This window comes from Engystomops pustulosus, chromosome 1, assembly GCF_040894005.1.
Source record: "Engystomops pustulosus chromosome 1, aEngPut4.maternal, whole genome shotgun sequence".
Lineage (NCBI taxonomy): Eukaryota > Metazoa > Chordata > Amphibia > Anura > Leptodactylidae > Engystomops > Engystomops pustulosus.
The window spans coordinates 23,612,688-23,640,342 of NC_092411.1; the positions used below are offsets into that span (position 1 = coordinate 23,612,688).

Below are 27,655 nucleotides of genomic sequence, written 5' to 3' on the forward strand. Positions count from 1 at the left end.
TGTATCCCAGCGCTGAGGAGTCCTAGACCGTATCCCACCACTGAGGTGTCCTAGACTGCATCCCACCGCTGAGGTGTCCTAGACTGTATCTCACCGCTGAGGTGTCCTAGACTGTATCCCACCGCTGAGGTGTCCTAGACTGTATCTCACCACTGAGGTGTCCTAGACTGTATCTCACCACTGAGGTGTCCTAGACTGTATCCCACCGCTGAGGTGTCCTAGACTGTATCCCACCACTGAGGTGTCCTAGACCGTATCCCACCACTGAGGTGTCCTAGACTGTATCTCACCGCTGAGGTGTCCTAGACTGTATCCCACCGCTGAGGTGTCCTAGACTGTATCTCACCACTGAGGTGTCCTAGACTGTATCTCACCACTGAGGTGTCCTAGACTGTATCCCACCGCTGAGGTGTCCTAGACTGTATCCCACCACTGAGGTGTCCTAGACTGTATCCCACCACTGAGGTGTCCTAGACTGTATCTCACCACTGAGGTGTCCTAGACTGTATCTCACCACTGAGGTGTCCTAGACTGTATCCCACTGCTGAGGTGTCCTAGACTGTATCCCACCACCGAGGTGTCCTAGACTGTATCCCACTACTGAGGTGTCCTAGACTGCATCCCACCATCGAGGTGTCCTAGACTGTATCCCATAACTGAGGTATCCTAGACTGTATCCCATAACTGAGGTATCCTAGACTGTATCCCATAACTGAGGTGTCCTAGACTGTATCCCATAACTGAGGTGTCCTAGACTGTATCCCACCACCGAGGTGTCCTAGACCAGTGGTGGCGGACCTTTTAGAGACTGAGTGCCCAAACTACAACCAAAATCCACTTATTTACCATGAAGTGCCAGCATGGCATTTCAAGCTGTAACTTATTGCTACCTGTTCTTTAACATCATTCAATTGTATTGGCCCCCTGAGGCCACCAATACAGTTGAAAGAAGGAGGGCAAATTCAGACCATCATTGTCCAGGAGGAATGGTGGGTCCAGCAGGATGAGCTCCAAAGGCAATGCAGTTCTGTCAACACCTTCTCACTTTTCCCGCAGTTTCAAACAACCAATAAAGTGTTGCTTTAAAATAGCATTGTTGTTAAGTTGCTGGGGACTGCCATGGCCTGAGTGCCCAAAGAAAGGGCTCCGAGTGCCACCTCTGGCACCCGTGCCATAGGTTCGCCACCACTGTCCTAGACTGTATCCCACCACCGAGGTGTCCTAGACTGTATCCCACCACGAGGTGTCCTAGACTGTATCCCACCACCGAGGTGTCCTAGACTGTATCCCTCCACTGAGGAGTCCTAGACTGTATCCCACCACTGAATTGTCCTAGACTGTATCCCTCCACTGAGGAGTCCTAGACTGTATCCCACCGCTGAGGTGTCCTAGACTGTATCCCACCGCTGAGGTGTCCTAGACTGTATCCCACCGCTGAGGTGTCCTAGACTGTATCCCAGCACTGAGATGTCCTAGACTGTATCCCACCACTGAGGTGTCCTAGACTGTATCCCACCACTGAGGTGTCCTAGACTGTATCCCACCGCTGAGGTGTCCTAGACTGTATCCCACCGCTGAGGTGTCCTAGACCGTATCCCACCACTGAGGTGTCCTATACTGTATCCCACCACCGAGGTGTCCTACACTGTATCCCACCACCGAGGTGTCCTAGACTGTATCCCACCACTGAGGTGTCCTAGACCGTATCCCACCACTGAGGTGTCCTAGACTGTATCCCACCACTGAGGTGTCCTAGACTGCATCCCACCGCTGAGGTGTCCTAGACTGTATCTCACCACTGAGGTGTCCTAGACTGTATCCCACCACTGAGGTGTCCCAGACTATAATCCACCACTGAGGTGTCCTAGACTGTATCCCATAACTGAGGTGTCCTAGACTGTATCCCACCACCGAGGTGTCCTAGACTGTATCCCACCACCGAGGTGTCCTAGACTGTATCCCACCACCGAGGTGTCCTAGACTGTATCCCACCACCGAGGTGTCCTAGACTGTATCCCACCACCGAGGTGTCCTAGACTGTATCCCACCACTGAGGTGTCCTAGACTGTATCTCACCGCTGAGGTGTCCTAGACTGTATCCCACCACTGTGGTGTCCTAGACTGTATCCCACCACTGAGGTGTCCTAGACCGTATCCCACCACTGAGGAGTCCTAGACTGTATCCCACCACTGGGGGGTCCTAGACTGTATCCCATCACTGAGGTGTCCTAGACTGTATCCCACCACTGTGGTGTCCTAGACTGTATCCCACCACTGAGGTGTCCTATACTGTATCCCATCACTGAGGTGTCCTAGACTGCATCCCACCACTGAGGTGTCCTAGACTGTATCCCACCACTGGGGGGTCCTAGACTGTATCCCACCACTGAGGTGTCCCAGACTGTATTCCACCGCTGAGGTGTCCCAGACTGTATCCCACCACTGAGGTGTCCTAGACTGTATCTCACCACTGAGGTGTCCTAGACTGTATCCCACCGCTGAGGTGTCCTAGACTATCCCACCACTGAGGTGTTCTAGACTGTATCCCTCCACTGAGGTGTCCTAGACTGTATCCCACCACTGAGGTGTCAGGATTGTGTGACACTACCCTTAAAGGTACTACAGGGGGAACCCATTAGGTCATGTAAGTACAATGGGTACGAAAAGTAGTCAGATCCTTTTATATTTTTCACTCAGCCAATAGGTCAGATCAACATTTTTTGCTAATTTATTAAACAAGAAAAACTGAAATATCACATGGTCATAAGTATTCAGAGCCCTTGCTCAGTATTGAGCAGAAACCTCTTTTGAGCTGGTACAACCATGAGTCGTCTTTTTCACCCCTGGATTTGGGGATCCTCTGCCTCTTCCTTGCAGATCCTCTCCAGTTCCCTCAGGTTGGATGGTGAATGTTGGTGGTCAGTAATTTTCAAGTCTCTCCAGAGATACTCAATTGGGTTTAGGTCATCACGTAAACGCAATGTAGACAACACTGTAATTCGGCAAATTTCCTTTTCTCAGCCGTTGCGGCCAGTCTGTCATATAATGTCTGGAAGGCCGTGTCCTCGACTCTATTCAACCAACAAGGTATCCTAGACTGAATCCCACCATTGAGGTTTCCTAGACAGTATTCCACCACTGAGGCTCTGTGGGGAAGCCACCTAGTCATTCATTTATGTCATGTTTGCAATCTGGGAAAATATACAAAGAAGTTTTCCAGGATTAGGATGGGATAAGGAAAGCCACGCCTCTTTTAGCTACCTTGTAAGGCAGCTCCCTTAACATCAAGCATGACTTTCAGGAAGCCTAACAACATGATGTGGGATTAAAACCAAACCAGTACATCTTCAATATGAAGGTAATCCAGCTCGAGGACAAACCGGGTCGTTGTAAAAGCATAACATTTTCTTTATTAGGGAAAAATCCAAAAACAGAGGGCAACGCGCGGCCACAGCTCAGACCGTTACCATTTCATTAGCTGCCTACACCCAATCTGAGAGGTTCTAGAAGTTGTAGGCTATATGTTATCACCTACTATATATATAAAGACACATATGATGTTTTTTCTCAGTATCGGACATGAAATCAGAATAAACCTTTTTATCGTTTTAAGTCAATTAGGAACCAAAATTATTTACCTAATACCAGGATAATGAGAGAGAGATTTTTTATGGGATTTTTATTACATTCTCCAAAGTCAAAAGTTTACATAAATTTCTTTGGTATTTGGCACCATTACGCCATGGGTGAAACGTTTTGGATCTCCTTCCACAAGCTTCTCGCAATAGTTGGAAGGAAATGGGCCCATTCCTCCTGACAGCGCTGGTGTAACGGACCCATGTCCGTTACACCACCCGCATTACTCACACCTGTCCTTTCAGCTTTGCCCATAGATTTTTAGTGGGATTGAGATCAGGGATCTTTAATGGCCTCTTCTAAACATTGGGGCTCATTTACTTACCCGGTCCTGTCGCGATCCAGCGGCGTATTCCCCGTCGAGGATTCGGGTCTTCCGGCGATTCACTAAGGTAGTGCGCCCGGTGTCCACCAGGTGTCGCTGCTGTTCTGAAGTCCGCTGTAGTTCACCGGAGTTCACTATCCTATCCTGGGTGCAGGTAAAAGCACATTTTTCTTGTAAATTCCGCGGTTTTTCCGAATCCGTCGGGTTTTCCGACGGCCACGCCCCCCGATTTCCATGGCATGCATGCCGGCGTCGATGCGCCACAATCCGATCGCGTGCACCAAAAACCGGGGGCAATTCAGGGAAAACGCCGCAAATCTGTAATATTCGGGAAACCGAAAATAGCGATCCAGGCCCTTAGTAAATGACCCCCATTGAGTTTGTTAACCATTTTGTAATTCAGTATGTAAACTAAACATACCTAGTCGTCTGTGGCTCCCGCCCTCACACAGAGTGCTACGTTATTATGCTGGTTCGGGCCAATTAGTCATAAAATGTCTGGAAAGCTGAAGAGTGCCACTTCCTAAAGCAAACATCTTGGTAGTATCAGAGGGTGAGGTCAGGTCAGGGCTGGTAGTAGTATTACAGAAAAAAACAGAAACTGCTCATTCCATTTTGCTGGTAGTAGTAGGCAACATCCTCCCTAGGCTTCCGATAGGGTGGACCCAACAAAGTTTGGGGAAAGATTTTGGGGGGTTGAGTATGTTTTATTTTGCCTGTTTGAATGACATGTTCCCTTTAAAGACCAGTCAGCATTTGCATTACCCGGAAGTGGTGGCTCATGGGCACTCTGAGGCAAAGGACCCCATTTGCAGCTGTGCCGGTGGTAGTGGCACAAGAGTGCCTTCCCGACCACAGCCGCCCACCTGCTACAGCTTAAGCAGCCGCTGAGGTCAGGACACCTCTGCCACCTCTGCAAGCAAACAGAAACCAGGTACTTACAGCTGGTGCCGTAGCTGAAATAGTGCGAGGGGAGAGGTAAGCACAAGCTAGCTAGCGCTCATGCAGCAGGGGATGATGGGGGAGGAAGGTCACCTGCCATCTTTATTTGCACCCTGTCACAGTTGGGAAGTCCCCAAGCAGAAGGTTCCATGATGGAGCAGAAGGAGGACGAGAAGCTTGAGTTAGTATAGGGACAACGACAACCAGGAGGAGAAGCAGACATTGTTGTAGGAGTTAGAGGATGATAAAACCAGCAGCAATGGTGTCACTCAAAGGAAAATGGCAGGGTGTCAAATTGGGAGGCCAATTTATGCCCCCGGTAGCATCACCCACTTCGTGCCACTGGCAGCAGCAGCCCGTTCAGCCTTCTTGACATGATCAAGAATTTTATTGTCCAACAACAGACTCAGGCAAGTCAGCAAGCCCAGTCCACCCATCTCATCACCTAGGCTCAGGCCTAACTGCACTATGACCTGTTACCAGACCTGGAGGACTTCAGGACTGGGCAGGCAAACTACAACAGAGGCCAGTACTGGCCCACTAGGCTCTTGGTCTGTGCTCCTGATCAGCTTCCAGTGTTTTAACTTCTGTGGATGACCCAGTCTGAATTAGCCCAGATTTTGCATACTTCCTTGGTCAAATCCCGTTTAGGACACCTCAGTGGTTCAATATGGTCTACCATGTCTCATTGGTGGGATACAGTCTAGGACTATTCAATGGTTTAATTCCATCTATGACATCTTTATAGTGGGATAGAGTTTAGAATATTCTAGTGTTAGAACATTGCTGTGGTGGGATACAATCTAGGATGCTTGAGCGATGGGACACCTAGTGGTTGTATATCAGTAGATACATTCTAGGACACCTCAGTGGTTGGATACAATCTTGGATGCCTCAAATGTGGGATGCAGTTTGGTATATAGTAGTGATAGGACACCTCAGTGGTGGAATTGGCCTAGGTCAGTGATGGCGAACCTTTTAGCGGCCGAGTGCCCAAACTGCAAACTCAAAACCCCCCTTATTTATCACAAGGTGCCAACTAAAAATTAAAGCAGTAACTTATTGCTCCCTGTTCAACAACTTTCAATCATATTGGCCTCCTGAGAACAGCAACACAGCAGAAAGATGGAAATTTTGCATAATTGTAGCTTCTTTCTAGTGTCCCTCTGTACACAGAGAAAATCATGGGGCCAGCAGGAGATCCTCCACAGATAATTCAGCCCTGTCTACTCATTCTCCCTCTTTCTACAGTCCAAAGTAGCGAAGTAAGTATCAAAATACAACTGAAAGCAGCATCTTTTAAGTTGTTTGGAACTGCAGGAAGATTTTTTGAGTCCTGTCTGGTGTGCTGGGGCGATGGCCCGGGTGCCCACATAAAGGGCTCTGAGTGCCGCCTCTGGCACCCGTGCCATAGGTTCGCCATCACTGGCCTAGGTCATCTTGGTCTGTGAAATCTGGCCCTTAATGTGTAATCCTCTCTTCACACGGCTCATACAGGGGCTTTATCTGGAGTCTCTGCTTTTTGGATCACAACTATTTATTGGTGATTGCAGATTTCCAACTCATTATTTACTGCTCCAAATCACTTTTTCTCGCTCTTTTGATGCGACTTTCCCTTTAACTTACATCTTTTCCTTTTACCAATTTTCCAGAAAAAAAGCGGGTGTCACGTATGAGTTTTTGAATGTTTAACAAGATATGTTCTATGGGTATAACATTTCCCACATTCTGAACACGAATATGGCTTTTCCCCTGTGTGAGTTCTCTGATGTGTAACAAGATTAGATTTCTGGGTAAAATATTTACCACATTCTGTGCATGTGAACGGTTTCTCTCCCGTGTGAATTCTCTGATGTTTAACAAGATCTGATTTCTGATTAAAACATGTCCCACATACAGGACACGGAAATGGTTTTGCCCCTTTGTGAATGGTCTGATGTTCGACAAGACTTTCTTTCCTTGTGAAGCACTTCCCACATTCTAGACATAAGAAAGGCTTCTCCCCTGTGTGAATTCTCTGATGTCTTACAAGATCTGATTTCAGGTGAAAACATTTGCCACATTCGGAACATGAAAATGGCTTCTCCCCTGTGTGAGTTCTCTCATGCTGAAGAAGATATTTTTTCTGAGAAAAACATTTCCCACATGCTTGACACGAAAATGTTTTTCTTGTGTGAAGTGTTTGATGCCGAATAAGAGCTGATTTTTGGTTAAAACACTTTCCACATACAGTACATAAAAAGGGCTCCACTGAGTGAATTCGCTGATGTCTAAGTAGAATTGAATTCTGAGAATAACACTTCCCACATTGTGAACATGAAAACGGCTTCTCCCCAGTGTGATTTCTCTCATGTCTATCCAATTCTGATTTCTGGTTAAAACATTTGCTACATTCTGAACATGAAAAAGGTTTTTCCCCCGTGTGGATTCTCTGGTGTCTTGCAACATCTGATTTCTTGGTAAAGCATTTCCCACATTCTGAACATGGATATGGCTTCTCCCCTGTGTGGCTTCTCAGATGTCTATAGAGTTCCGATTTGTGGTTAAACAGTTTGCCACATTCTGTACAATGATATTTCTTCTCTCCTGTGTGAGATCTTTGAGTTCCAATTTGCTTTACCATCTGTGATGAGACTTGTATAATAGGATTGGATGACAGATATTTGCTGTGAGGGGATGGGGGTTTATCTTCATATATATCTTGTGTGATCACATAACTGGAGGCTTTAAAATCAGAAGGTACTAGGTGTTCCTCTAAGCTTCTTGTGTAGTCTTCTGCCAAAAACACAAACAAAAAAGTTTTATTTCAGCATTTTACAACTTTTCTATGTAATAATTAACATACAGATTGGAAAGCGGGTAGATAAATTTGGTGTCCTTAGGATCAGCCGTCTCTTCCTGGAAACTACTTTATAAAGACCTGGTGGTCTCCCTACACTGAAGTCCAGATTGCTGTACAGTGGGATAAAAGGGCCATCACCAGGGGGTCCCTCAGACAGCGCCCTCAGGATTACTCTCTAGAGCAGTACTTCATATATGGCACACTTCTCTTCTCCACCTGGGGCTCCATGGACCCCATCCCTCCTCTGTGGTGCTTCCACCGCACCTGTCCCCTGCTACAACAACCTACTCCATATGGAGTCTATAGAATACTCCCCGTAAGTAAGCTTCATATCAGCACCCTGCCAGACATTCCCGGTTACTGTTCTTCTGGGAACCGGCTATTTTATATCTGTACCTCATGTGATGAGTTCTAATGAGCAGACTGCAGACATCACATATTTCTGGCCATTAAATCCTGATCTTCCAGGACTTCTCTACTCCGGTCACATAGAAGAAGAAACCGTTTTCATGACAACTCTACACCCTGTAGACAATGGAGCAGCTTAGAGGACTGAGCTCTACCAGTCTGGCTATGATCTCTGTGCCCACTCGCCCACCCCTACTTATATACACTTCCCTTTTCCTATACCCCCCTTTCTTTCCCTTATTTGAGGTTCTCATTCTGGTAGGACACACCCAGTCTTGGTTCCTGATATTGCTGATCGACTGTTCCCCTCCTGCTTCTTGACATGTCATCTATTGTTTAGTTAATTGTCATTCCGCACTTGAGCTTTACCACTATTGTGGGACCCGATGTGCTCCATGCCTATCCTCGCCTGCTCGGGCAGGGATGATCCATATAATCTACATAAGGCAGGATGACGCCCCCGGGGCAATCTGACCCCAACACATTTACACACTTAACTACAATCCTTTAGAATAGTTTCTTGTAACGTTGAAGGCCGCAATACTCTAGTCGAAATTAAAATCTGACAGACAATATGGGAGACCCCAGTCCATGACACTCATTCTCGCCCACTGGTGGCTAGAGCTTAGATCTAAACCTTTCTACCTGTGACCTCTTTCTGAAGACCAGCTGGCTCTGTAAGACTGGATCTCATAACAACCCCCCGGGCCCATATGTCCTCTTGCAGGAATATTACTCCCTTTTGCGAAAAGAGCTGGTTTCCTACTTGACAAGACTTTTTAACCTAATCTACAAAACAGACGCTTAGGGCCCCACTCTCTTACAATGCCACCATTGTTATTAGGTCCATGTGCTAGCCACTGTCTCAGCTGTCCATGGGCTCATGTACATGGCCGTGGTTTCCACAGCCTCGCACTATAGCCGCAAATGATGGAGCAGGTCCTATTCCTTGCCATGTTTGTGGCCCAAGGAGTCTTTCATTGTTGTTTGTGGCCTATAGACCGATCACCCTCTTCAATGAGGTTCCTGACCAAATTTCTGGTTGATAGGAAGGATAGACTACAACCTAACATACTTCCTCAGTCTCCAGGAGGGCTCTAGAGAGATCGTCAGTCAGTACAAAATATCCGAGCAGCAATAGTGCCCACCGCTAAGGCCTTGTCATGCACCGTCACTATGTGCTTGAAGAAGATCAGTCATCAGAATTTTACCCATCGCACCAGTCATACCTCCTGGAAGAGGCTGCTCCTGAGGCTATGCCTGAATTATAACCGTTTTAAGATACGCAAATGCCACCTGATCAGAACTCCCAACTTTGAGGGCTTGTGTGCCTTTGGCGACGACATCCACCTACAGATCTGTGACCGGTCACTACTCACCTGGGCAGATACCTGCAGGGACGTCCTCCTTACTCTCCTCCTCATCACTCACAGACGTCTCTTCTTTTATGGTCAAAATATCGATACATTTCAGATCATTCTCCTCATTCAGAAGCTGAGAAGCAAATGTTATAATAGTCAGAAGATGATGGAGAAGATGCAGGGAATCCAGCGCTACTTATCTCCGGGGGACATGGAGAAGATCCAGAGCACATGTCCTGTCTATGGTCACCTCCGCTCCTCCATCTCCTCCTCTCATTACACAAGTATAAGACATATAATACTGAGGGATAAGACTGAAGACAAGGAGGTCACAGGCGTCTACAGGTCATAGGGGAGATCTCCACCTACCTGATCATCCTGTGGTAGAAGAGGACGGGGACATCTCTCCGGGGATCTTCTCTCCCTGGATGTGACTGTAGGGATCACATACAGAGACTGAATTCCTTCTTCTATACAGATAATACAGAGGGGACACGTGTCTATAGTCCTGTCTATTACCTGGTGATGTGAGGGGCCGGGGGTCCTCCATCATGACGTCCTGGTACAGATCCTTGTGTCCTTCTACATACTCCCACTCCTCCATGGAGAAATAGACAGCCACATCCTGACACCTTATAGGAACCTGACACACACAATGGGTACAGTCACCACCCGGCGCCTCCAGTTACTGTATAATGTCCCAGCATTCCCAGCAGTGTCACCTCTCCAGTCAGCAGCTCCGCCATCTTCATGGTCAGTTCTAGGATCTCCTGTACATTCATCTCCTCATGTATCAGGGGGTGAGGGGGAGACCCCGGGATGGGGTGCAGGGGTCCCCCCCATTCTTCATACACAGGGGCCGGACAGCGCTCACTAGACGTCTTCTTCACTAATGTGTAATCCTGGTTATGGGGAGACACAGGAATAATATCACTACACACATGTCCGGAGTCACATGACCCCCAGTCACATGATCTGTTATTACCAGAGATAACGAGGTCATGTGACATCACCAGGATCTCACCTCTCCTGTGAGCCGGTAGAGGATCTCTAGGGTGAGGTGTAGGACGCTCTCCGCCATCTTGTCCCGGTCTCTCTCCATCCCTGACGCGTCGCTCCGGAATATTCTCTGATACAGAAGATTCTAGATTGTAGGAAACAGAGAAAGAAGAGAAGATGATGTGCAAATCCAGAGACTTCAGGTGTAATATACAACCCCCTCCTGCCTGCAGTCCCATGTAACGTGCACCCCTCTCCTCCCTCCAGCCTGCAGTCCCATGTAATGTACACCCCTCTCCTCCCTCCAGTCCCATGTAATGTACACCCCTCTCCTCCCTCCAGCCTGCAGTCCCATGTAATGTGCACCCCTCTCCTCCCTCCAGCCTGCAGTCCCATGTAATGTACACCCCTCTCCTCCCTCCAGCCTGCAGTCCCATGTAATGTACACCCCTCTCCTCCCTCCAGCCTGCAGTCCCATGTAATATACACCCCTCTCCTCCTCCAGCCTGCAGTCCTATGTAGTGTACACCCCTCTCCTCCCTCCAGCCTGCAGTCCCATGTAATGTACACCCCTCTCCTCCCTCCAGCCTGCAGTCCCATGTAATATACACCCCTCTCCTCCTCCAGCCTGCAGTCCTATGTAGTGTACACCCCTCTCCTCCCTCCAGCCTGCAGTCCCATGTAATGTACATACCTCTCCTCCCTCCAGCCTGCAGTCCAATGTAATGTACACCCCTCTCCCCTCCAGCCTGCAGTCCCATGTAATGTACATCCCTCTCCTCCCTCCAGCCTGCAGTCCCATGTAATGTACATCCCTCTCCTCCCTCCAGCCAGCAGTCCCATGTATTGTACACCCCTCTCCTCCTCCAGCCTGCAGTCCCATGTAATGTACACCCCTCTCCTCCCTCCATCCTGCAGTCCCATGTAATGTACATCCCTCTCCTCCTCCAGCCTGCAGTCCCGTGTAATGTACATCCCTCTCCTCCTCCAGCCTGCAGTCCCGTGTAATGTACATCCCTCTCCTCCCTCCAGCCTGCAGTCCTATGTAATATACATCCCTCGCCCCCTGCAGTCCCATGTAATGAACATCCCTCTCCCCCTGCAGTCCCATGTAATGTACACCCCTCTCCCCCTCCAGTCTCATGTAATGTACACCCCTCTCCTCCCTCCAGCCTGCAGTCCTATGTAATATACATCCCTCTCCCCCTGCAGCCTGCAGTCCCATGTAATGTACATCCCTCTCCCCCTGCAGCCTGCAGTCCCATGTAATGTACACCCCTCTCCCCCTCCAGTCCCATGTAATGTACGCCCCTCTCCTCCCTCCAGCCTGCAGTCCCATGTAATGTACACCCCTCTCCTCCCTCCAGCCTGCAGTCCCATGTAATGTACACCCCTCTCCTTCTCCAGCCTGCAGTCCTATGTAGTGTACACCCCTCTCCTCCCTCTAGCCTGCAGTCCCATGTAATGTACACCCCTCTCCCCTCCAGCCTGCAGTCCCATGTAATGTACACCCTTCTCCTCCCTCCAGCCTGCAGTCCTATGTAGTGTACACCCCTCTCCTCCCTCTAGCCTGCAGTCCCATGTAATGTACACTCCTCTCCTCTTGCCTGCAGTCCCATGTAACTTGCACCCCTCTCCTCCCTCCAGCATGCAGTCCCATGTAATGTACACCCCTCTCCTCCTCCAGCCTGCAGTCCCATATAATGTACACCCCTCTCCTCCCTCCAGCCTGCAGTCCCATGTAATGTACACCCCTCTCCCCTCCAGCCTGCAGTCCCATGTAATGTACACTCCTCTCCTCCTGCCTGCAGTCCCATGTAATGTACACCCCTCTCCTCCTCCAGCCTGCAGTCCCATATAATGTACACCCCTCTCCTCCCTCCAGCCTGCAGTCCCATGTAATGTACACCCCTCTCCCCTCCAGCCTGCAGTCCCATGTAATGTACACCCCTCTCCTCCTCCTGCCTGCAGTCCCATGTAATGTACATCCCTCTCCTCCCTCCACCCTGCAGTCCCATGTAATGTACACCCCTCTCATCCCTCCAGCCTGCAGTCCCATGTAATGTACACCCCTCTCCTCCCTCCAGTCTGCAGTCCCATGTAATGCACAACCCTCTCCTCCTCCAGCCTGCAGTCCCATGTACTGTACACCCCTCTCCTCCCTCCAGCCTGCAGTCCCATGTACTGTACACCCCTCTCCTCCTCCAGCCTGCAGTCCCATGTAATGTACATCCCTCTCCTCCTCCAGCCTGCAGTCCCATGTAATGTACATCCCTCTCCTCCTCCAGCCTGCAGTCCCATGTAATGTACATCCCTCTCCTCCTCCAGCCTGCAGTCCCATGTAACGCGCTCTCATCGCTGAAGCTCTATATACCTGTAGACAGTTTCTAGTGAGAGATGTGATGTCACGGGAAGGGGCGGGGGCTCAGAGAAGGGGCGTGGCTTCACAACTCACAAAACCGGTCACACAACAGGAAGTAATATAGAGATGTGACTGCACCTGAATTATGAAGGAGATGGGAGTGACTGCACGTCTGTGTATATAGCAGAGGGAGTGACTGCACGTCTGTGTATATAGCAGAGGGAGTGACTGCACGTCTGTGTATTAGAGCAGAGGGGAGTGACTGCAGGTGCAAATAGGGCACAGGGGAGTAACTGCAGGTGCATGTATAGAGTAGAGGGGAGTGACTGCAGTTGCATGTATAGAGCAGAGGGGAGTGACTGCAGGTGCATGTATAGAGCAGAAGGGAGTGACTGCAGGTGCATGTATAGAGCAGAGGGGAGTGACTGCAGGTCCTTGTATACAGCAGAGGAGAGTGACTGCAGGTGCATGTATAGAGCACAGGGAAGTGACTGCAGGTGCATCTATAGGGCACAGGAGAGTGACTCCAGGTCCTTGTATACAGCAGAGGGGAGTGACTGCAGGTGCATGTATACAGCACAGGGGAGTGACTGCAGGTTTAGTGTAGTTTTTCAGACACACTGGAATCTCCCTATTACTTCTCCCTAAAATCCATCCTGCCTTTTATTTGCATGTGGTGGTCCTACTGCTGCCCCCTGTAGCACAGAGACCAAAAAAATATTTACCAGTCTGCTTCAGGTCTGGCATCATTGGTTTGACGTTTGAGGGTCTGCTTTCCGGATGTTCTACTCACGATCTTACAAAAATTCCTCTGGGAGGATATTTGGCTGAACAATATTAGAAAAGATTTCATAATACTGGGTTTAAAAGAAGTTTTCAGCACCCTATCTGAAGTTCTTAAAGGGCATCTACCACCAGGATGAAGGCTTGTAAACCAAGTACACTGACATACTGGTGTGAGCCCCCTCTGACAGGATCTACTCTTCTTTTTATGCTTCCTCTGCCCTTGTTTTTAAGAAAAAAAAAGGCTTTAAAAACCATGCAATTACTCTGAGGGGCCTTTTTTTTGTAAAAACCAGGACAGAAGCTAAAAGGGCATCTGCAAAGAGTTTGTATGTTCTCTCCGTGTTTGTGTGGATTTCCTCTGGGTCCTCCGGTTTCCTCTCACACTCCAAAACATAGTGGTAGGATGATTAGATTGTGAGCCCTATTGGGGATTTGGCAAACTCTGTGCAGCGCTGCGGAATCTGTGTGCACTAAATAAAGGAATTATTATTAATAAAAGAAGAGCGGATCCTGCCAGAGGGGGCACACACCAGTATGTCAGTGTGCTTGGTTTACAATCCTTCATCCTGGTGGTAGATGTCCTTTCAGGAAACTAGTAGCTTTCCTAAACACTGAGGGGGGGGGGGGGGTTGTAGGTAATAACAACTCAGGTTTGTTGTGCTGGTTTTGATTTTTATGGCTAAAAAGTTGCATGTTCATGATTGTTACTCTTATAGATTTATATCTGGGGCTCAAACCCCTAATCATTGTAAGGTGACTTTCAAATTAAATGAGTCTGTGTCCAGCGCTGGAATTGACTAACTTGAATGAAAAGACAAGACCTGTCCTTGCTGGAAGTTAGCAACAAGACTGATAAGTTTATTGAGGGATGGACATTTATAGAAAACCATAAGGCACTTTACATAAGGCGTGTAATTAGGAAAGCAACAACTATAATTGGGTGTTCTCACCCAGGAAATGTAACACTATTGGATGTAAGCACACAAAGGAGTCTAATACTATTGGCTACATGCAAATACTGAAACTTCCCAGGTGCTCGCCTGGATACCTTCCTCTAGGTGGTGCTAGTGAGCACTAAGTCTTTGTTTGCAGGAGGGAAACACCCAAACTTAGTTATTATTTCACAAAGTTATGTGAAATAATGCTGAATCTTTAAAATGTCCGACAATACGTAAGATGGCGTCTGAGTCCAGTGTAATATCTTTAACATTTCCCCCCTTTTGAGCTTTGCAAGGCCTGTAACTGTTGTCCAGAGTGACCTCCTCAAACTCCAGGTACCCACAGGTAGGCTAAGCCCTTACCTGCTGGACTTGTTAACTCTTCACCAGATCCCCTGGAGGCCAGTCACTCGGGGGTTACAGGCCCGCATACTCAAATTACATCATTGTGTTTCCATAGTTTATGGGTTTATTAACAGGCTGGTTCTTCAACAAGACGGTATCCTCCACACCGGCACTTCTCCTGTCATGGTTCTTACCACCTGGACAGCCATCTGGGACATGGTGGACTTGATGAGGGAGACCACACAACACGCAATAAGTGACGAGAGCAAAATCACAATCCCCAATATCACCCCCGCTTAAAGGAAACCCTTCCAATCCCCCAACTACAAAGTGAAGGACAAAGTGTCCACCCCAGAGTTTCTCTTGAGTTCCCTGGACAGTCCTTCAATCTCTTCAAGTGCATGGGTAAAGGATCCATAGGGGGCGATGTCATCCCACTCCCACCATCTTACAGACTCCTCCCTTCTCAGCAAGGATCATGTCCAGAGCCATGCGGTTCTGGGAAGCATCTCGGATACAATCACAAATCTCTGTTGATTACAATAAAACCAGTTAACCCAACCAACATCTTTACTCATAGCTCTCTGGGGAATAATGGACTCTAGACCTGCCCATATCTGATTGTGGGCCTTGTACTCATCTGGGACCCCCCTTGGTGCTCCCACTGTATCTATATAAACGTTGTCATCTAGGTGCTTCTCTCTCAGACCTTCAGAATTCTTTGGGATTCTCTACCTTTACTTTATGTGTCAAACTTATCCCTGGGGATCACGAGGAAGGAATACACAAGTGTTATCACAGCACACTCACCTTCCCTGCCTCTAGGCCTGACCTGACTCTCCTATCCCCACAAATCCTGTACATCAGACACTGCTAATACAGGGTTACCTGTGCTGTCAATGTTATAGAAGGTCATTGTCTTGTTGCTAGTAGGGGCCTAGTCTGGGTGCACAGCCAAAAAAAAAAAAATACTTCAAAGGGGACAATCCCATCTTTCTGTTGGGGGTGTTCCTAACTGTATGGTGGGCAGCAGGAAAGCATTCGCTCCATGGTTTCCCTGCTTCCATGGCCTCTTGGATCTCTAACTTAAGAGTGCCATTTATTCTCTCAAACCCACAGCTAATTCGGGAAGGGGTGTGCAGGGCCTGTTCTACACCCAGGAGGGACAAGGTTTCAGGTCTTTACCTGTCCAGTGAAGTGGGTTCTGCGACCAGACTCTATGGTCTCTGGAAGTCCAAACCTGCAGAAAAATCTCACTCACCAACTTCTTTGCCTCAGCTCTGGCAGTAGCCTTGGTCATGGGAGAAGCTTCTGGCCACCCTGGAAAGAGATCAATGCACACAGGCACGTACTCCTACGTGCCACTTTTGGTAGCTGGATAAAATCCATCTGCAGTCTTTGGAAGGGATACAGCGGCTTGGATGTCACCTTCCGTGGGGTCTTTACCACCTTACCCGGGTTGTGGCGGGCACAGACTATACAGACTTTCACTAGTCTAGTGACAGGGGTAGTAATGCCCGGGGCAAACCACTAATGGTTTATGAGCACTAGCATGGCCATTTTGGATTTGTATGTGTCCGTAGGCTACTTGACTTACTGTCGGGTGCAGGGCTCCTGGCAGGCACACCCTCTCTCCCAGCATCCAGGTCCCATCGGCATCTGGGCTGCAGCTTTCCGCCACACTCCCTTCACTTCTGATGACACTCGGGCCACCAGGGACTGGAACACCTGTGGATCAAACTTTTAGCTCAGAACTCACCGCTGAGACTTCAGGACAGTCTCTGGGCTCCATCTGTGCAGCTGCCTTCGCCATCCCGTCAGCCACATACTTGCCCTTGGCTTGTGGAGTTACCAAATTGTGTGTGCTTTTACTTTTATTATCCCCACCTCTTGTGGAAGTAAGAGAGCATCCATGAGCTCTTTAACCAGCGTGCCATGCTTAACGGGGGTCCCTGCAGAGGTGAGGAAATCACTAGCCTTCCATAAGGGTTCATAGTCGTGTTTAGACCCCAGAACTATACCTTGAGTATAGATATTTGCCCTTTTACCTTCCACCAGCTGTAGCGCTTCCCTGAGTGCCGTCACTTCACCTCCTGCGCTGACCTGTGTGGAGGGAGTGGTTCTGCTTGTACTACCTCATGTGCGCCACTGACCACTGTATATCCGGTGTAGAACCGTCTGTCTTCTCCTGGAGACCTGGAGCCATCTATGAGAAAAAACTCAACATCTGCATTAATCACCCTTCTCTCCCCCCTCTGAATCCTGGAAGACTGGTGACAGAATGAAGGATTCAGAGCTGTGCACCTTATCAGTGTATCCTGGGGCATCAGGAGTGCACACTGGAGCCTTTGCTCAGATGCTTGGGCTGTACTTGGGTGAGGACACTGTGCAAGGTATGTGGGGTTTGCACTGTAACTGAGTGATCTAGGGTCTAGGCCTTTGCTCACTGGCCATGCTGAGGAGATTGCTGGCTGCAGCTACTGACACATGAGGGGCTCCCCTCACGACTGAGTCTAACCGGGCCTAATAGTGGGCCACTGGGGAGGCCACCACATTCCTGGGCTAGGACACCTGTGGCCTAGATACTCAGTGCAAAATAAAATGAAAGTTTGATCCAGTGGGATGTGCCTAGGGCCGGGGCACACAGGATTTCTCAGCTTAAGGCTATGAAATGCATCAATTGCCTCTTGACTATGGGCAAATGGAGAAGAGGCAATTCAATTATCAAGGGGCAACATCAGGCTGGAGGCAGCAGACCTTATCCCAGGCCTGCAGGAACTGGCCAGTCCTAGAAACATGTGAAGAGGCTTAGGGCCTCAGGACAGGGGCACATTCTGGACTGCCAGCTTTCTTTCCTCTGTCAGGTATCTGCCTGTGGCTGAGAAGCAGTAGCCTAGGAAGACCACCTTCTCCTGGCAATACTGGAGCTTGTCTCAGGAAACTTTGCAACCCTTCTGGAACAGAAAACACATAAGGTCAATAAATGCATCCTGGCAAACAAAAACAGTAGGTCCTCCGCATACTGAAAAGGAGAACATCCAGTAAGGGGCTAGTCTGCCAGTCTACTCCCTGTAGGGTCGTGTAGTATGGAGTACTGGCTTGGGGAGTTTTACCCCCCTTGTGGGAATCTGCATCAGATATACTGGAATACTGAACTGGTAAAGGCAAATAGGTACTGGCAATCCTCATGTAGGGGCACAGAGAGGAAAACATTTGCCAACAGGGAAGAGTTCTACAATGAAAGGCACTAACTCTATTTGGGGGGGCTTTCAGAAGAGGGGGACTGTTCTTGCTGACATCCTTGTCCATTACCACCCCCCCTTGTCCCGCCCTGTTGGGGCCGTCTACGTTTCCTAGACGGTGTCTCTTTGTATTCTTATCACAAGCAAATTCCTTTAAGTCTTTTAGATTGTCAGCTCTGTTTCCCCCACTCAACACAGATGCTTTCTGTGTGCTTCAAGGCCACTTCTCACAGACACAGATAAGACAAAGCCCAGCTGCACAGCTGCACAGAGATCTCCCCCTGATTAACTCTTTCAACTCCAGAAAGCAGGTACCAGAGACATTGCAACACTTTTTCTACTAATTTTTCTGCAATTGTCAGAATCAAATAAGTTTAAAAATAAAATAAACAAAATAAACAAACAGCGTTGCACACTCAAGACCCTTAGCAAATGTTTGAAATTGGTAAAAATATTTACCTGCCGGCATTTTATTTATATTTCAAACGTCCGCCAGGACGCCTCAAGGGTGACTCAGCTGCTATCCTACAACCAGCCTACAGTGTAGAGTTATAGGCAATTAACTTTCAGGGACTTGAAAAGAATATACTGTCTTAAGATGGCCACCACTGAAAGATGGTAGGGCGTGTCATCTTCTCTAACCCCCCAGATACGGGGGTGGAGTCTAAGAGGGTGCTGGTTGCATTCCAAAAGATTTTTTTTTTTTTTTTTAATGAGCACTCTCGAGGATTCCTGTCCCTCTGCCCTGGTCCGTCCGTAGTCACTGGTCTAAGTCTCCAGTAATCAACCCCATCCACTTTCCTTTGTCATTATCTCTCTACTTACATCAAAACAACCTTCTGCCTGGGTGTGCCAGTTTTGTCTTTGAGCCAGCCACCATTTACATCAAGTGCTGTCTCCTACCTTTGCACACTCAGGGGACCATCTAACATACCCAAAGACTTCAATACCTCATAACTTCCTTTTACCCACTCTTTACCTTTCCTGTGTGACACTATGTCAGTTGCCTTTTTAGGTCTGCAGTGTCCAGCTACAGTCTTACTTTGCTCACTACCCATTTTGTGGAATCTGTGGAATACCTGATTTTGTTCAAGGGCTATAGACATCCTCCGTACATACAGCTCCAGACTACCCCGCTACCTATCAGTAAGTACAAATTAGAGACCTTCACACAATATTTCAGAAATCAAGGAGATAACGCTCAACTGTAAAATTCCCGTCAGTGTCCTTCCTGCCTCTGCTGTCCTTCCCGCATCACGGGGCCGCATCAATCCCGAAGGAACGATACGTAAATTTGGCCAGAATTTGTCTCTGCAAACTTCCAGATTCTATCCGCGCTTACATGAACAAAAATCTCCACCATCACAAACTTTCTGAACTACATCAACAATCCACAAGAGGGCACTGCAGACCTTTTTCTACAACATACATTGTCACGTCCAGTCTCTGTCAGTCAATCACCTTACAAGAGATCCTTTATCACATAAAGTGAACATACTATTATATATGGACATATAAGGCAAAGTACATAATATCACACAAGGAGATGACCTTACCCAGTCCCTTTCAGCCAGTGAAACAGAACTACAGTCAAGGTAGACAGAAATAGACTTGACTTACCCCGACGAGCGGTCATTGTCAGTTCTGGTCACTGGCCGCCTGGACTCTTGCGGAGGTCACCTCGATGGCTAGATGTCCATAAAAGTATGCCCAACCAGGAGACGCCATTTCTTATAGATTTATATCTGGGGCTCAAACCCCTAATCATTGTAAGGTGACTTTCAAATTAAATGAGTCTGTGTCCAGCGCTGGAATTGACTAACTTGAATGAAAAGACAAGACCTGTCCTTGCTGGAAGTTAGCAACAAGACTGATAAGTTTATTGAGGGACCGACATTTATAGAAAACCATAAGGCACTTTACATAAGGCGTGTAATTAGGAAAGCAACAACTATAATTGGGTGTTCTCACCCAGGAAATGTAACACTATTGGATGTAAGCACACAAAGGAGTCTAATACTATTGGCTACATGCAAATACTGAAACTTCCCAGGTGCTCGCCTGGATACCTTCCTCTAGGTGGTGCTAGTGAGCACTAAGTCTTTGTTTGCAGGAGGGAAACACCCAAACTTAGTTATTATTTCACAAAGTTATGTGAAATAATGCTGAATCTTTAAAATGTCCGACAATACGTAAGATGGCGTCTGAGTCCAGTGTAATATCTTTAACATTACGATTCAGAAAATTGTGCACAGAGGATGCTCACAAAAAGGCCCAATCTAAGTTACAAAAATGTGATACTTTATCAAGATCCAATAAATAAACAAGGTATAACATACATCTAAAATCACTAAAACTGTATTAATGGACATCTACCACCGGGTCAAGGATTGTAAACCCGGCACACTGACATACTGGTGTGTGTCCCCTCTGGCAGGATCCGCTCTTCTTTTAGCTTATTATGCCCTGGTTTCTACAAAGAAAGGCTTTAAAAATTATGCAAATGAACCTGAGAGAATTTTTGTAAAAACAAGGGAATTATGAGGTAAAAGAAGAACAGACCCTGCCAGAGGGGGCGCACACCAGTATGTCAGTGTGCTGGGTTTACAATCCTCCACCTGGGGGCACATGTCTTTTAAAGTTTACACAAAACCCACAAGAAGGTAAAAATTGGTATAATCACCCTCTGAGAACACCCTTGCTCCCGAAAAAAAAATAATAATGTGTAGTGGTCGTCATTAGAACAAGAAAGGCACAATATGCTGAGTAATATACAAAATGACACGATACATATACTCAAACCGTGGTCATGGAGAAACAATGTATACTGGAAATAACCAAGTCTGCTTCTAATACACCGCCCTGCATGAATATGGCAAGACCCTGTACTAGACACGGGGAGAAGACCGGAGAACAAGACAACTATGGGTGGACGGACCCCAAGTGTTCCGGCACTTGATCGACTTCATCAACGTAAGTGTTGAAGTGCAACTACATACGTACACAAACACATGCCCCCACCCCTTTAAGTAAAAACACCTGTTTTCAGATGACAGGTCAAGCTGGTTAACACATGTGTCATGTGTGGGTTTCCTCAAGGTCCTCCGGTTTGCTCCCACACTCCAAAAACATACTGGTAGGTTTATTAGATTGTGGGCCCCATTGGGGACAGGGGCCGGTTTGTATAATACACATATCTATAATAGAAATGCATCCCAGTCACCTGTAATTTATTCATGCCAGGTCCTCTCGTAGCTGTCATCATAGATATGGTGACGGATTCAACTCTGAATCACCGATAAACACATAAACAGTACCAGCGGGGTGACCCGCAATGGAAAAGTTGAAGGGGTCGTCCACTTGACCTCATGATTTTTGTAATGTGTTGTTAAGTATGTGTGGGGAGGCAGGATGTTACTTACCTATATAAGGTGCCTTTGTGATGTTTTGGACCCCAGTAGCGGTGTGCAAGGTCAATTATTGTTTCAGGTTCTGGGAGGCGCAGGAAATGAGGTAGAGTTGTCCACACAACCTCCGGTATGGCACAAAACCAGCTCACCACCCTGAATGGCCGGAAGTCCCTCTTCACTAGCCTCAGTGAAAAAGAGACTTGTAGCCAACTTATCGTTTGACAGCAGCCGCATCCGTAACGGGATTATATCGCATTGGGAAGTCAACCCCAAGGTAGCAAGTATATAACTGAGACACGGACATGGGGATTCGTAGACTGAGATTTCAAGAGGGATAGTGAGGCGGGTGGTGACATAGCCCCCTCAATCTTGCTATAGTTTCCTATAATTTCATCAAAACATCTATTACACATTCCTGACCATAAAATGACCGCAGATGGAGGGTCATGTGATCTCTATATGTCCATGACCAATTGCCCTGCCAGGACCTTGATCCTACCTACATTCATGAATGGCAGGCCGATTGTTCATGGAGAGATAGAAATCACATGACCTCTGTCTGCGGCCAGTTTATGGTCAGGAATCTCTGGCTAATGAGGTAATAGACAGGAGACAAGAAAGCGGCTCTCTAATCAGTCCTCTTAGTACGTGTCTACACTATCGTTTATTTCAAAATTAAATTAAAAAAAAAAATTCATCTATAATAATGAAGACAAGGCAAATGTTTAACATATACAGTGTATTCTTCACGCAAAATGACAACTTTTTAGCAACTTTTTGCAAAAAAATGTAAATTTAAAAATTACATGAAAAAGTGAAAACGATTAATGATGTAAAGGTTTTTAAAAAAACAAAAGGAAGTGGCGCCCTTCACGTGTGAGCTCTTAGGTGTCTAACAAAACTTGATCTATAGGCGAAATATTTCCCACATTCCGAGCACGAATATGGCTTCTCTCCCGTGTGAGTTCTCAGATGTCTAACCAGATAGGATTTCAGAGAAAAACAAGCGCCACATTCGGAGCAGGAGAACGGCTTCTCCCCTGCGTGAATCTTTAGATGTGTATCAAGATTACATTTATTGCTAAAACATTTCCCACATTGTGAGCAGGGATATGGCTTCTCCCCTGCGTGAAGTTTCTGATGTGTAACAAGATATTTTTTCCGAGTAAAGTGTTTCCCACATTCTGAGCAGGAAAACGGTTTTATCCTTTTGTGAATCTTCTGATGTTCGACAAGAATATGTTTCCATGAGAAACATTTCGCACATTCCAGACATGAGAATGGCTTCTCTCCTGTGTGTGTTCTCTGATGTATAAAAAGACTCGATTTCAGGGCAAAACATTTGCCACATTCCAAACATGAAAACGGCTTCTCCCCTGTGTGAATTCTCTGGTGTCCAGCAAATTTGGACTTGCTGCTGAAGCATTTGCCACATTCTGAACATGCGAATGGCTTCTTCTCTTTGTGAGTTCTCTGGTGTTCAACAAGAGTCGATTTTTGACTAAATCGTAGGCCACATTCGGAGCATGAAAACGGTTCGACACCTTTGTGCACGTTCTGATGTTCTACAAGATTTGTTTTCCTTGTGAAACTCTTGTCACATTCCGGACATGGATATGGCTTCTCTCTTGTGTGAGTTCTCTGATGTATAACGAGATTTGATTTTTGGATAAAACTTTTTCCACATTCCAGACATGAAAATGGCTTCTCCCCTGTGTGAATCTTCTGGTGTAGAGACAATTTTGAATTGCAGTTGAAGCATTTGCCACAGTCAGGACATATAAATTTCTTTTTGTGTGTTTTCTGATGCTCAACAAGTGTTGCTTTCTGGCTAAAGCATATGCCACATTCAGAGCATGAAAATGGTTTTGTGTGCCTTTTCTGATGTTCTACAAGACTTTTTTTCTTTGAGAAACACTTCTCACAATTCGGACACGAGTAAGGCTTCACTCCCGTGTGAGTTCTCTGATGTAAAACAAGGTTTGAACTTTGGTTAAAACATTTTCCACATTCCAAACATGAAAATGGTTTCTCTCCTGTGTGAATTCTCTGGTGTCTAGCGAGAACGGATTTTCCAATAAAACACTTCCCACATTCTGAGCACGGAAATAGTTTCTCTCCTGTGTGAATTCTCTGGTGTCTGACCAATTGTGACTCGAGGTTAAAAGATTTGCCACATTCTGAACACGTAAGGGGCTTATTCTCTGTGTGAGTTCTCTGATGTTCAACAAGAGTTGGTTTCTGAGTAAAGCATTTACCACTTTCTGGAGCAGAATCTGGTTTCTCTCCTTTGTGAATTTGCAGGTGTAAGTCCAGATTTGATTTTTGACTAAAATATTTGCCACTTTCTGTACACGAAAATGGCTTCTCTGTGTGAATTCTCTGTTGTTGATCAAGTTCTGCATTCCTGTCCGAAAATTTGCCACATTCCGTAGATTGAGATTTCTGCTTTCCTGTGCAAGATTCTTGATCCCTTCCATGTGTTTCATTTTGCTTTATGGTCTGTGACGAATCTGAAGATAGGACCTGGATAACAGAATCAGATGATGGACCTTCGGCGGCTGGGGGTATATCTGGGGTCATGGTATGCGCTTCACATGTATCTTGTGTGGCACAGGCATCATTTACTTTAAAGTCTGAAGATATTGGATGTTCCTCTGAGCTACTTGTAGAGTTATCTTACAAAAAAAAAAGGATAATTTTTCAATAACATACAAATTGATAGGTAAAAATTAGATACAATTTGGAACATTTGTAAATAAATTATTAAGCAACTCAAAGGGGGGAAAGAGATTGTAGTGTATTATTAACCTCTGAACTGTAGCCCCATCTCCATATACACTGATGTCCTATAACACATTCAGATCAGTGGTCACTGCCTGGAGAGTGCTCCATGAGGAAGCCCCCTGGTGGTCTCCATATGGAGGTAATGGGCCAACACCCAGACAGCGCCCTCAGGGTTACTCCCAAGTCACCTGCATGACCTAGAGGGGAGGACAAGTACCTGCAAACCCCCAGGTTCCCGCGCGACTCCCACTAATATCCAATATCCCTGTAAAGTGTCAGAGAACCTAAACTATACATCTCATTTCTACAAGCCAACAGCAGAGTCATTTTTCATGAAGCTACAAAATCCTAAAAATCAGAGGTGACGGTTAACACAAGGATTTTTTTAGAATAGTAATAATCAAAATTCTTTACTTCTACATGACCGGTCACTACTCACCTGGGCGGATACCTGCAGGGACGTCCTCCTTACACTCATCCTCATCACTCACAGACGTCTCTTCTTTTATGGTTACGGCTACAACATTGATACTGTCCAGATCATTGTCCTCATTCAGAAGCTGAGAAACAAATATTATAATAGTCAGAAGATGGAGAAGACGCAGGGAATCCAGCGCTACTTATCTCTGGGGGACATGGAGAAGATCCAGAGCACATGTCCTGTCTATGGTCACCTCCGCTCCTCCATCTCCTCCTCTCATTACACAAGTATAAGACATATAATACTGAGGGATAAGACTGAAGACAAGGAGGTCACAGGCGTCTACAGGTCATAGGGGAGATCTCCACCTACCTGATCATCCTGTGGTAGAAGAGGACGGGGACATCTCTCCGGGGATCTTCTCTCCCTGGATGTGACTGTAGGGATCACATACAGAGACTAAATTCCTTCTTCTATACAGATAATGAGGGGACACGTGTCTATAGTCCTGTCTATTACCTGGTGATGTGAGGGGCCGGGGGTCCTCCATCATGACGTCCTGGTACAGATCCTTGTGTCCTTCTACATACTCCCACTCCTCCATGGAGAAATAGACAGCCACATCCTGACACCTTATAGGAACCTGACACACACAATGGGTACAGTCACCACCCGGCGCCTCCAGTTACTGTATAATGTCCCAGCATTCCCAGCAGTGTCACCTCTCCAGTCAGCAGCTCCGCCATCTTCATGGTCAGTTCTAGGATCTCCTGTACATTCATCTCCTCATGTATCAGGGGGTGAGGGGGAGACCCCGGGATGGGGTGCAGGGGTCCCCCCCATTCTTCATACACAGGGGCCGGACAGCGCTCACTAGACGTCTTCTTCACTAATGTGTAATCCTGGTTATGGGGAGACACAGGAATAATATCACTACATACATGTCCGGGGTCACATGACCCCCAGTCACATGACCTGTTATTACCAGAGATAACGAGGTCATGTGACATCACCAGGATCTCACCTCTCCTGTGAGCCGGTAGAGGATCTCTAGGGTGAGGTGTAGGACGGTCTCCGCCATCTTGTCCCGGTCTCTCTCCATCCCTGATGCGTCGCTCCGGAATATTCTCTGATACAGAAGATTCTAGATTGTAAGAAACGGAGAAAAACAAAGAAAATTTTAGAATCCAGAGAAAACCAGTGACTGGAGGATATTACAGGTAAGATGCAGTGTCACCACCTCCCATATGCAGTCCCATGTAATGTACATCCCTCTCCTCCCTCCAGCCTGCAGTCCCATGTAATGTACACCCCTCTCCTCCCTCCAGCCTGCAGTCCCATGTAATGTACATCCCTCTCCTCCCTCCATCTTGCAGTCCCATGTAATGTACACCCCTCTCCTCCCTCCAGCCTGCAGTCCCATGTAATGTACACCCCTCTCCTCCCTCCAGCCTGCAGTCCCATGTAATGTACACCCCTCTCCTCCCTCCAGCCTGCAGTCCCATGTAATGTACCTCCCTCTCCCCCCTCCAGCCTGCAGTCCTATGTAATGTACATCCCTCTCCTCCCTCCATCTTGCAGTCCCATGTAATGTACACCCCCTCCTCCCTCCAGACTGCAGTCCCATGTAATGTACACCCCTCTCCTCCCTCCAGCCTGCAGTCCTATGTAATGTACATCCCTCTCCTCCCTCCATCTTGCAGTCCCATGTAATGTACACCCCCTCCTCCCTCCAGACTGCAGTCCCATGTAATGTACCTCCCTCTCCCCCCTCCAGCCTGCAGTCCTATGTAATGTACATCCCTCTCCTCCCTCCATCTTGCAGTCCCATGTAATGTACACCCCCTCCTCCCTCCAGACTGCAGTCCCATGTAATGTACACCCCTCTCCCCCTCCAGCCTGCAGTCCCATGTAATGTACACCCTCTCCCCCTCGGGCGCTGTACACACCAGTACAATATCGCTGCTTCAGCTTCTTGTAGTTGCTCTAGAAATGTGATGTCAAGGAAAGGGGCGGGGACTCGCTAAGAATGGGCGTGTCTTTCCGCCTCACAAACCACATGACCAGTGACATCACACCTATTTCTAGTGACTCCTTTGTAGCACCCTGCGCACTGACTGCGGCTGCGCCATCTGCTACTCCTGTTCTATGAGAGCACATGGTAGCTAGAAGCAGCAGCATGTACAGGTGTAATATACAGCAGGAGGCGCCATTGTCTCCAATATATAGTCAGGATCTTAATCTACAAGCAGGAGGGGAAACTGGCGGCTCCTCAGCCTCAGCTCCCACTGTGTATTATAAGCTTCACAGGGGGCTGAACCTGCTCCCCTGGGCTCCATCTCTGAGGTACTGGGTCCACTTCATCCCCTGACAATTCAGGTTGGGCCAAAGGTCTTGGAGGTCACATGATCCAGTGTCCTCTGCAGATTCTCTCCCTTACATATGCTGATATCTGATCACTTGTTCAAATTAAAACACTGATACTGATGTAATGTTTAGAGAGGGGGCACCGAAAGGGTTAAACATGAGGCTCGGCTGTCACATACAGCTACTGAACCTGTGTGATCCACATGATGTATTTCGGCCCAAACAGAAGCTCGCCATGATGTTCCCCAATGTCACGGTGGCATAAAGCGTTCATTGAATTTAAATGCTTTGCTATGTGGTATGAGGAGGTGATACAATAATAACATTATGGCCTTTAAATCTCTTTTATCACTTGATTATTTTAAGGCCCCTTCCACACTTGCGTTGCAGATCACGTCAGAGTCTGATCAGGGTTTGGTCAGTGAAAAACGCACATTTTGCATCAGAGTGCAATCAGTTTTCAGTCAGAGTTTGTTCAGTGTCT

The 27,655-nt window shown here is 47.3% G+C and overlaps 2 protein-coding genes across 2 annotated transcripts; both read right to left on the reverse strand.

The window, feature by feature from the left end:
* Positions 1 to 5,942: 5,942 nt before the first annotated feature.
* Positions 5,943 to 26,845, reverse strand: LOC140118294 (uncharacterized). The gene is made up of 10 exons (XM_072136057.1): positions 26,754 to 26,845; positions 25,829 to 25,948; positions 25,527 to 25,706; positions 25,324 to 25,447; positions 25,177 to 25,241; positions 24,823 to 24,943; positions 22,494 to 24,274; positions 9,076 to 9,095; positions 7,150 to 7,500; positions 5,943 to 7,071 (listed from the first exon to the last, which is right to left on the reverse strand). The coding sequence occupies exons 2-10, from the start codon at positions 25,904 to 25,906 to the stop codon at positions 6,570 to 6,572; spliced, it is 3,222 nt and encodes a 1,073-aa protein (XP_071992158.1). The 5' UTR covers positions 25,907 to 25,948; positions 26,754 to 26,845; the 3' UTR covers positions 5,943 to 6,569.
* LOC140118288 (gastrula zinc finger protein XlCGF66.1-like) lies at positions 9,703 to 12,938 on the reverse strand. The gene is made up of 5 exons (XM_072136029.1): positions 12,888 to 12,938; positions 10,539 to 10,658; positions 10,237 to 10,416; positions 10,034 to 10,157; positions 9,703 to 9,948 (listed from the first exon to the last, which is right to left on the reverse strand). Exons 2-5 carry the CDS (start codon positions 10,614 to 10,616, stop codon positions 9,854 to 9,856), a joined length of 477 nt encoding a protein of 158 aa, XP_071992130.1. The 5' UTR covers positions 10,617 to 10,658; positions 12,888 to 12,938; the 3' UTR covers positions 9,703 to 9,853.
* Positions 26,846 to 27,655: the final 810 nt, after the last annotated feature.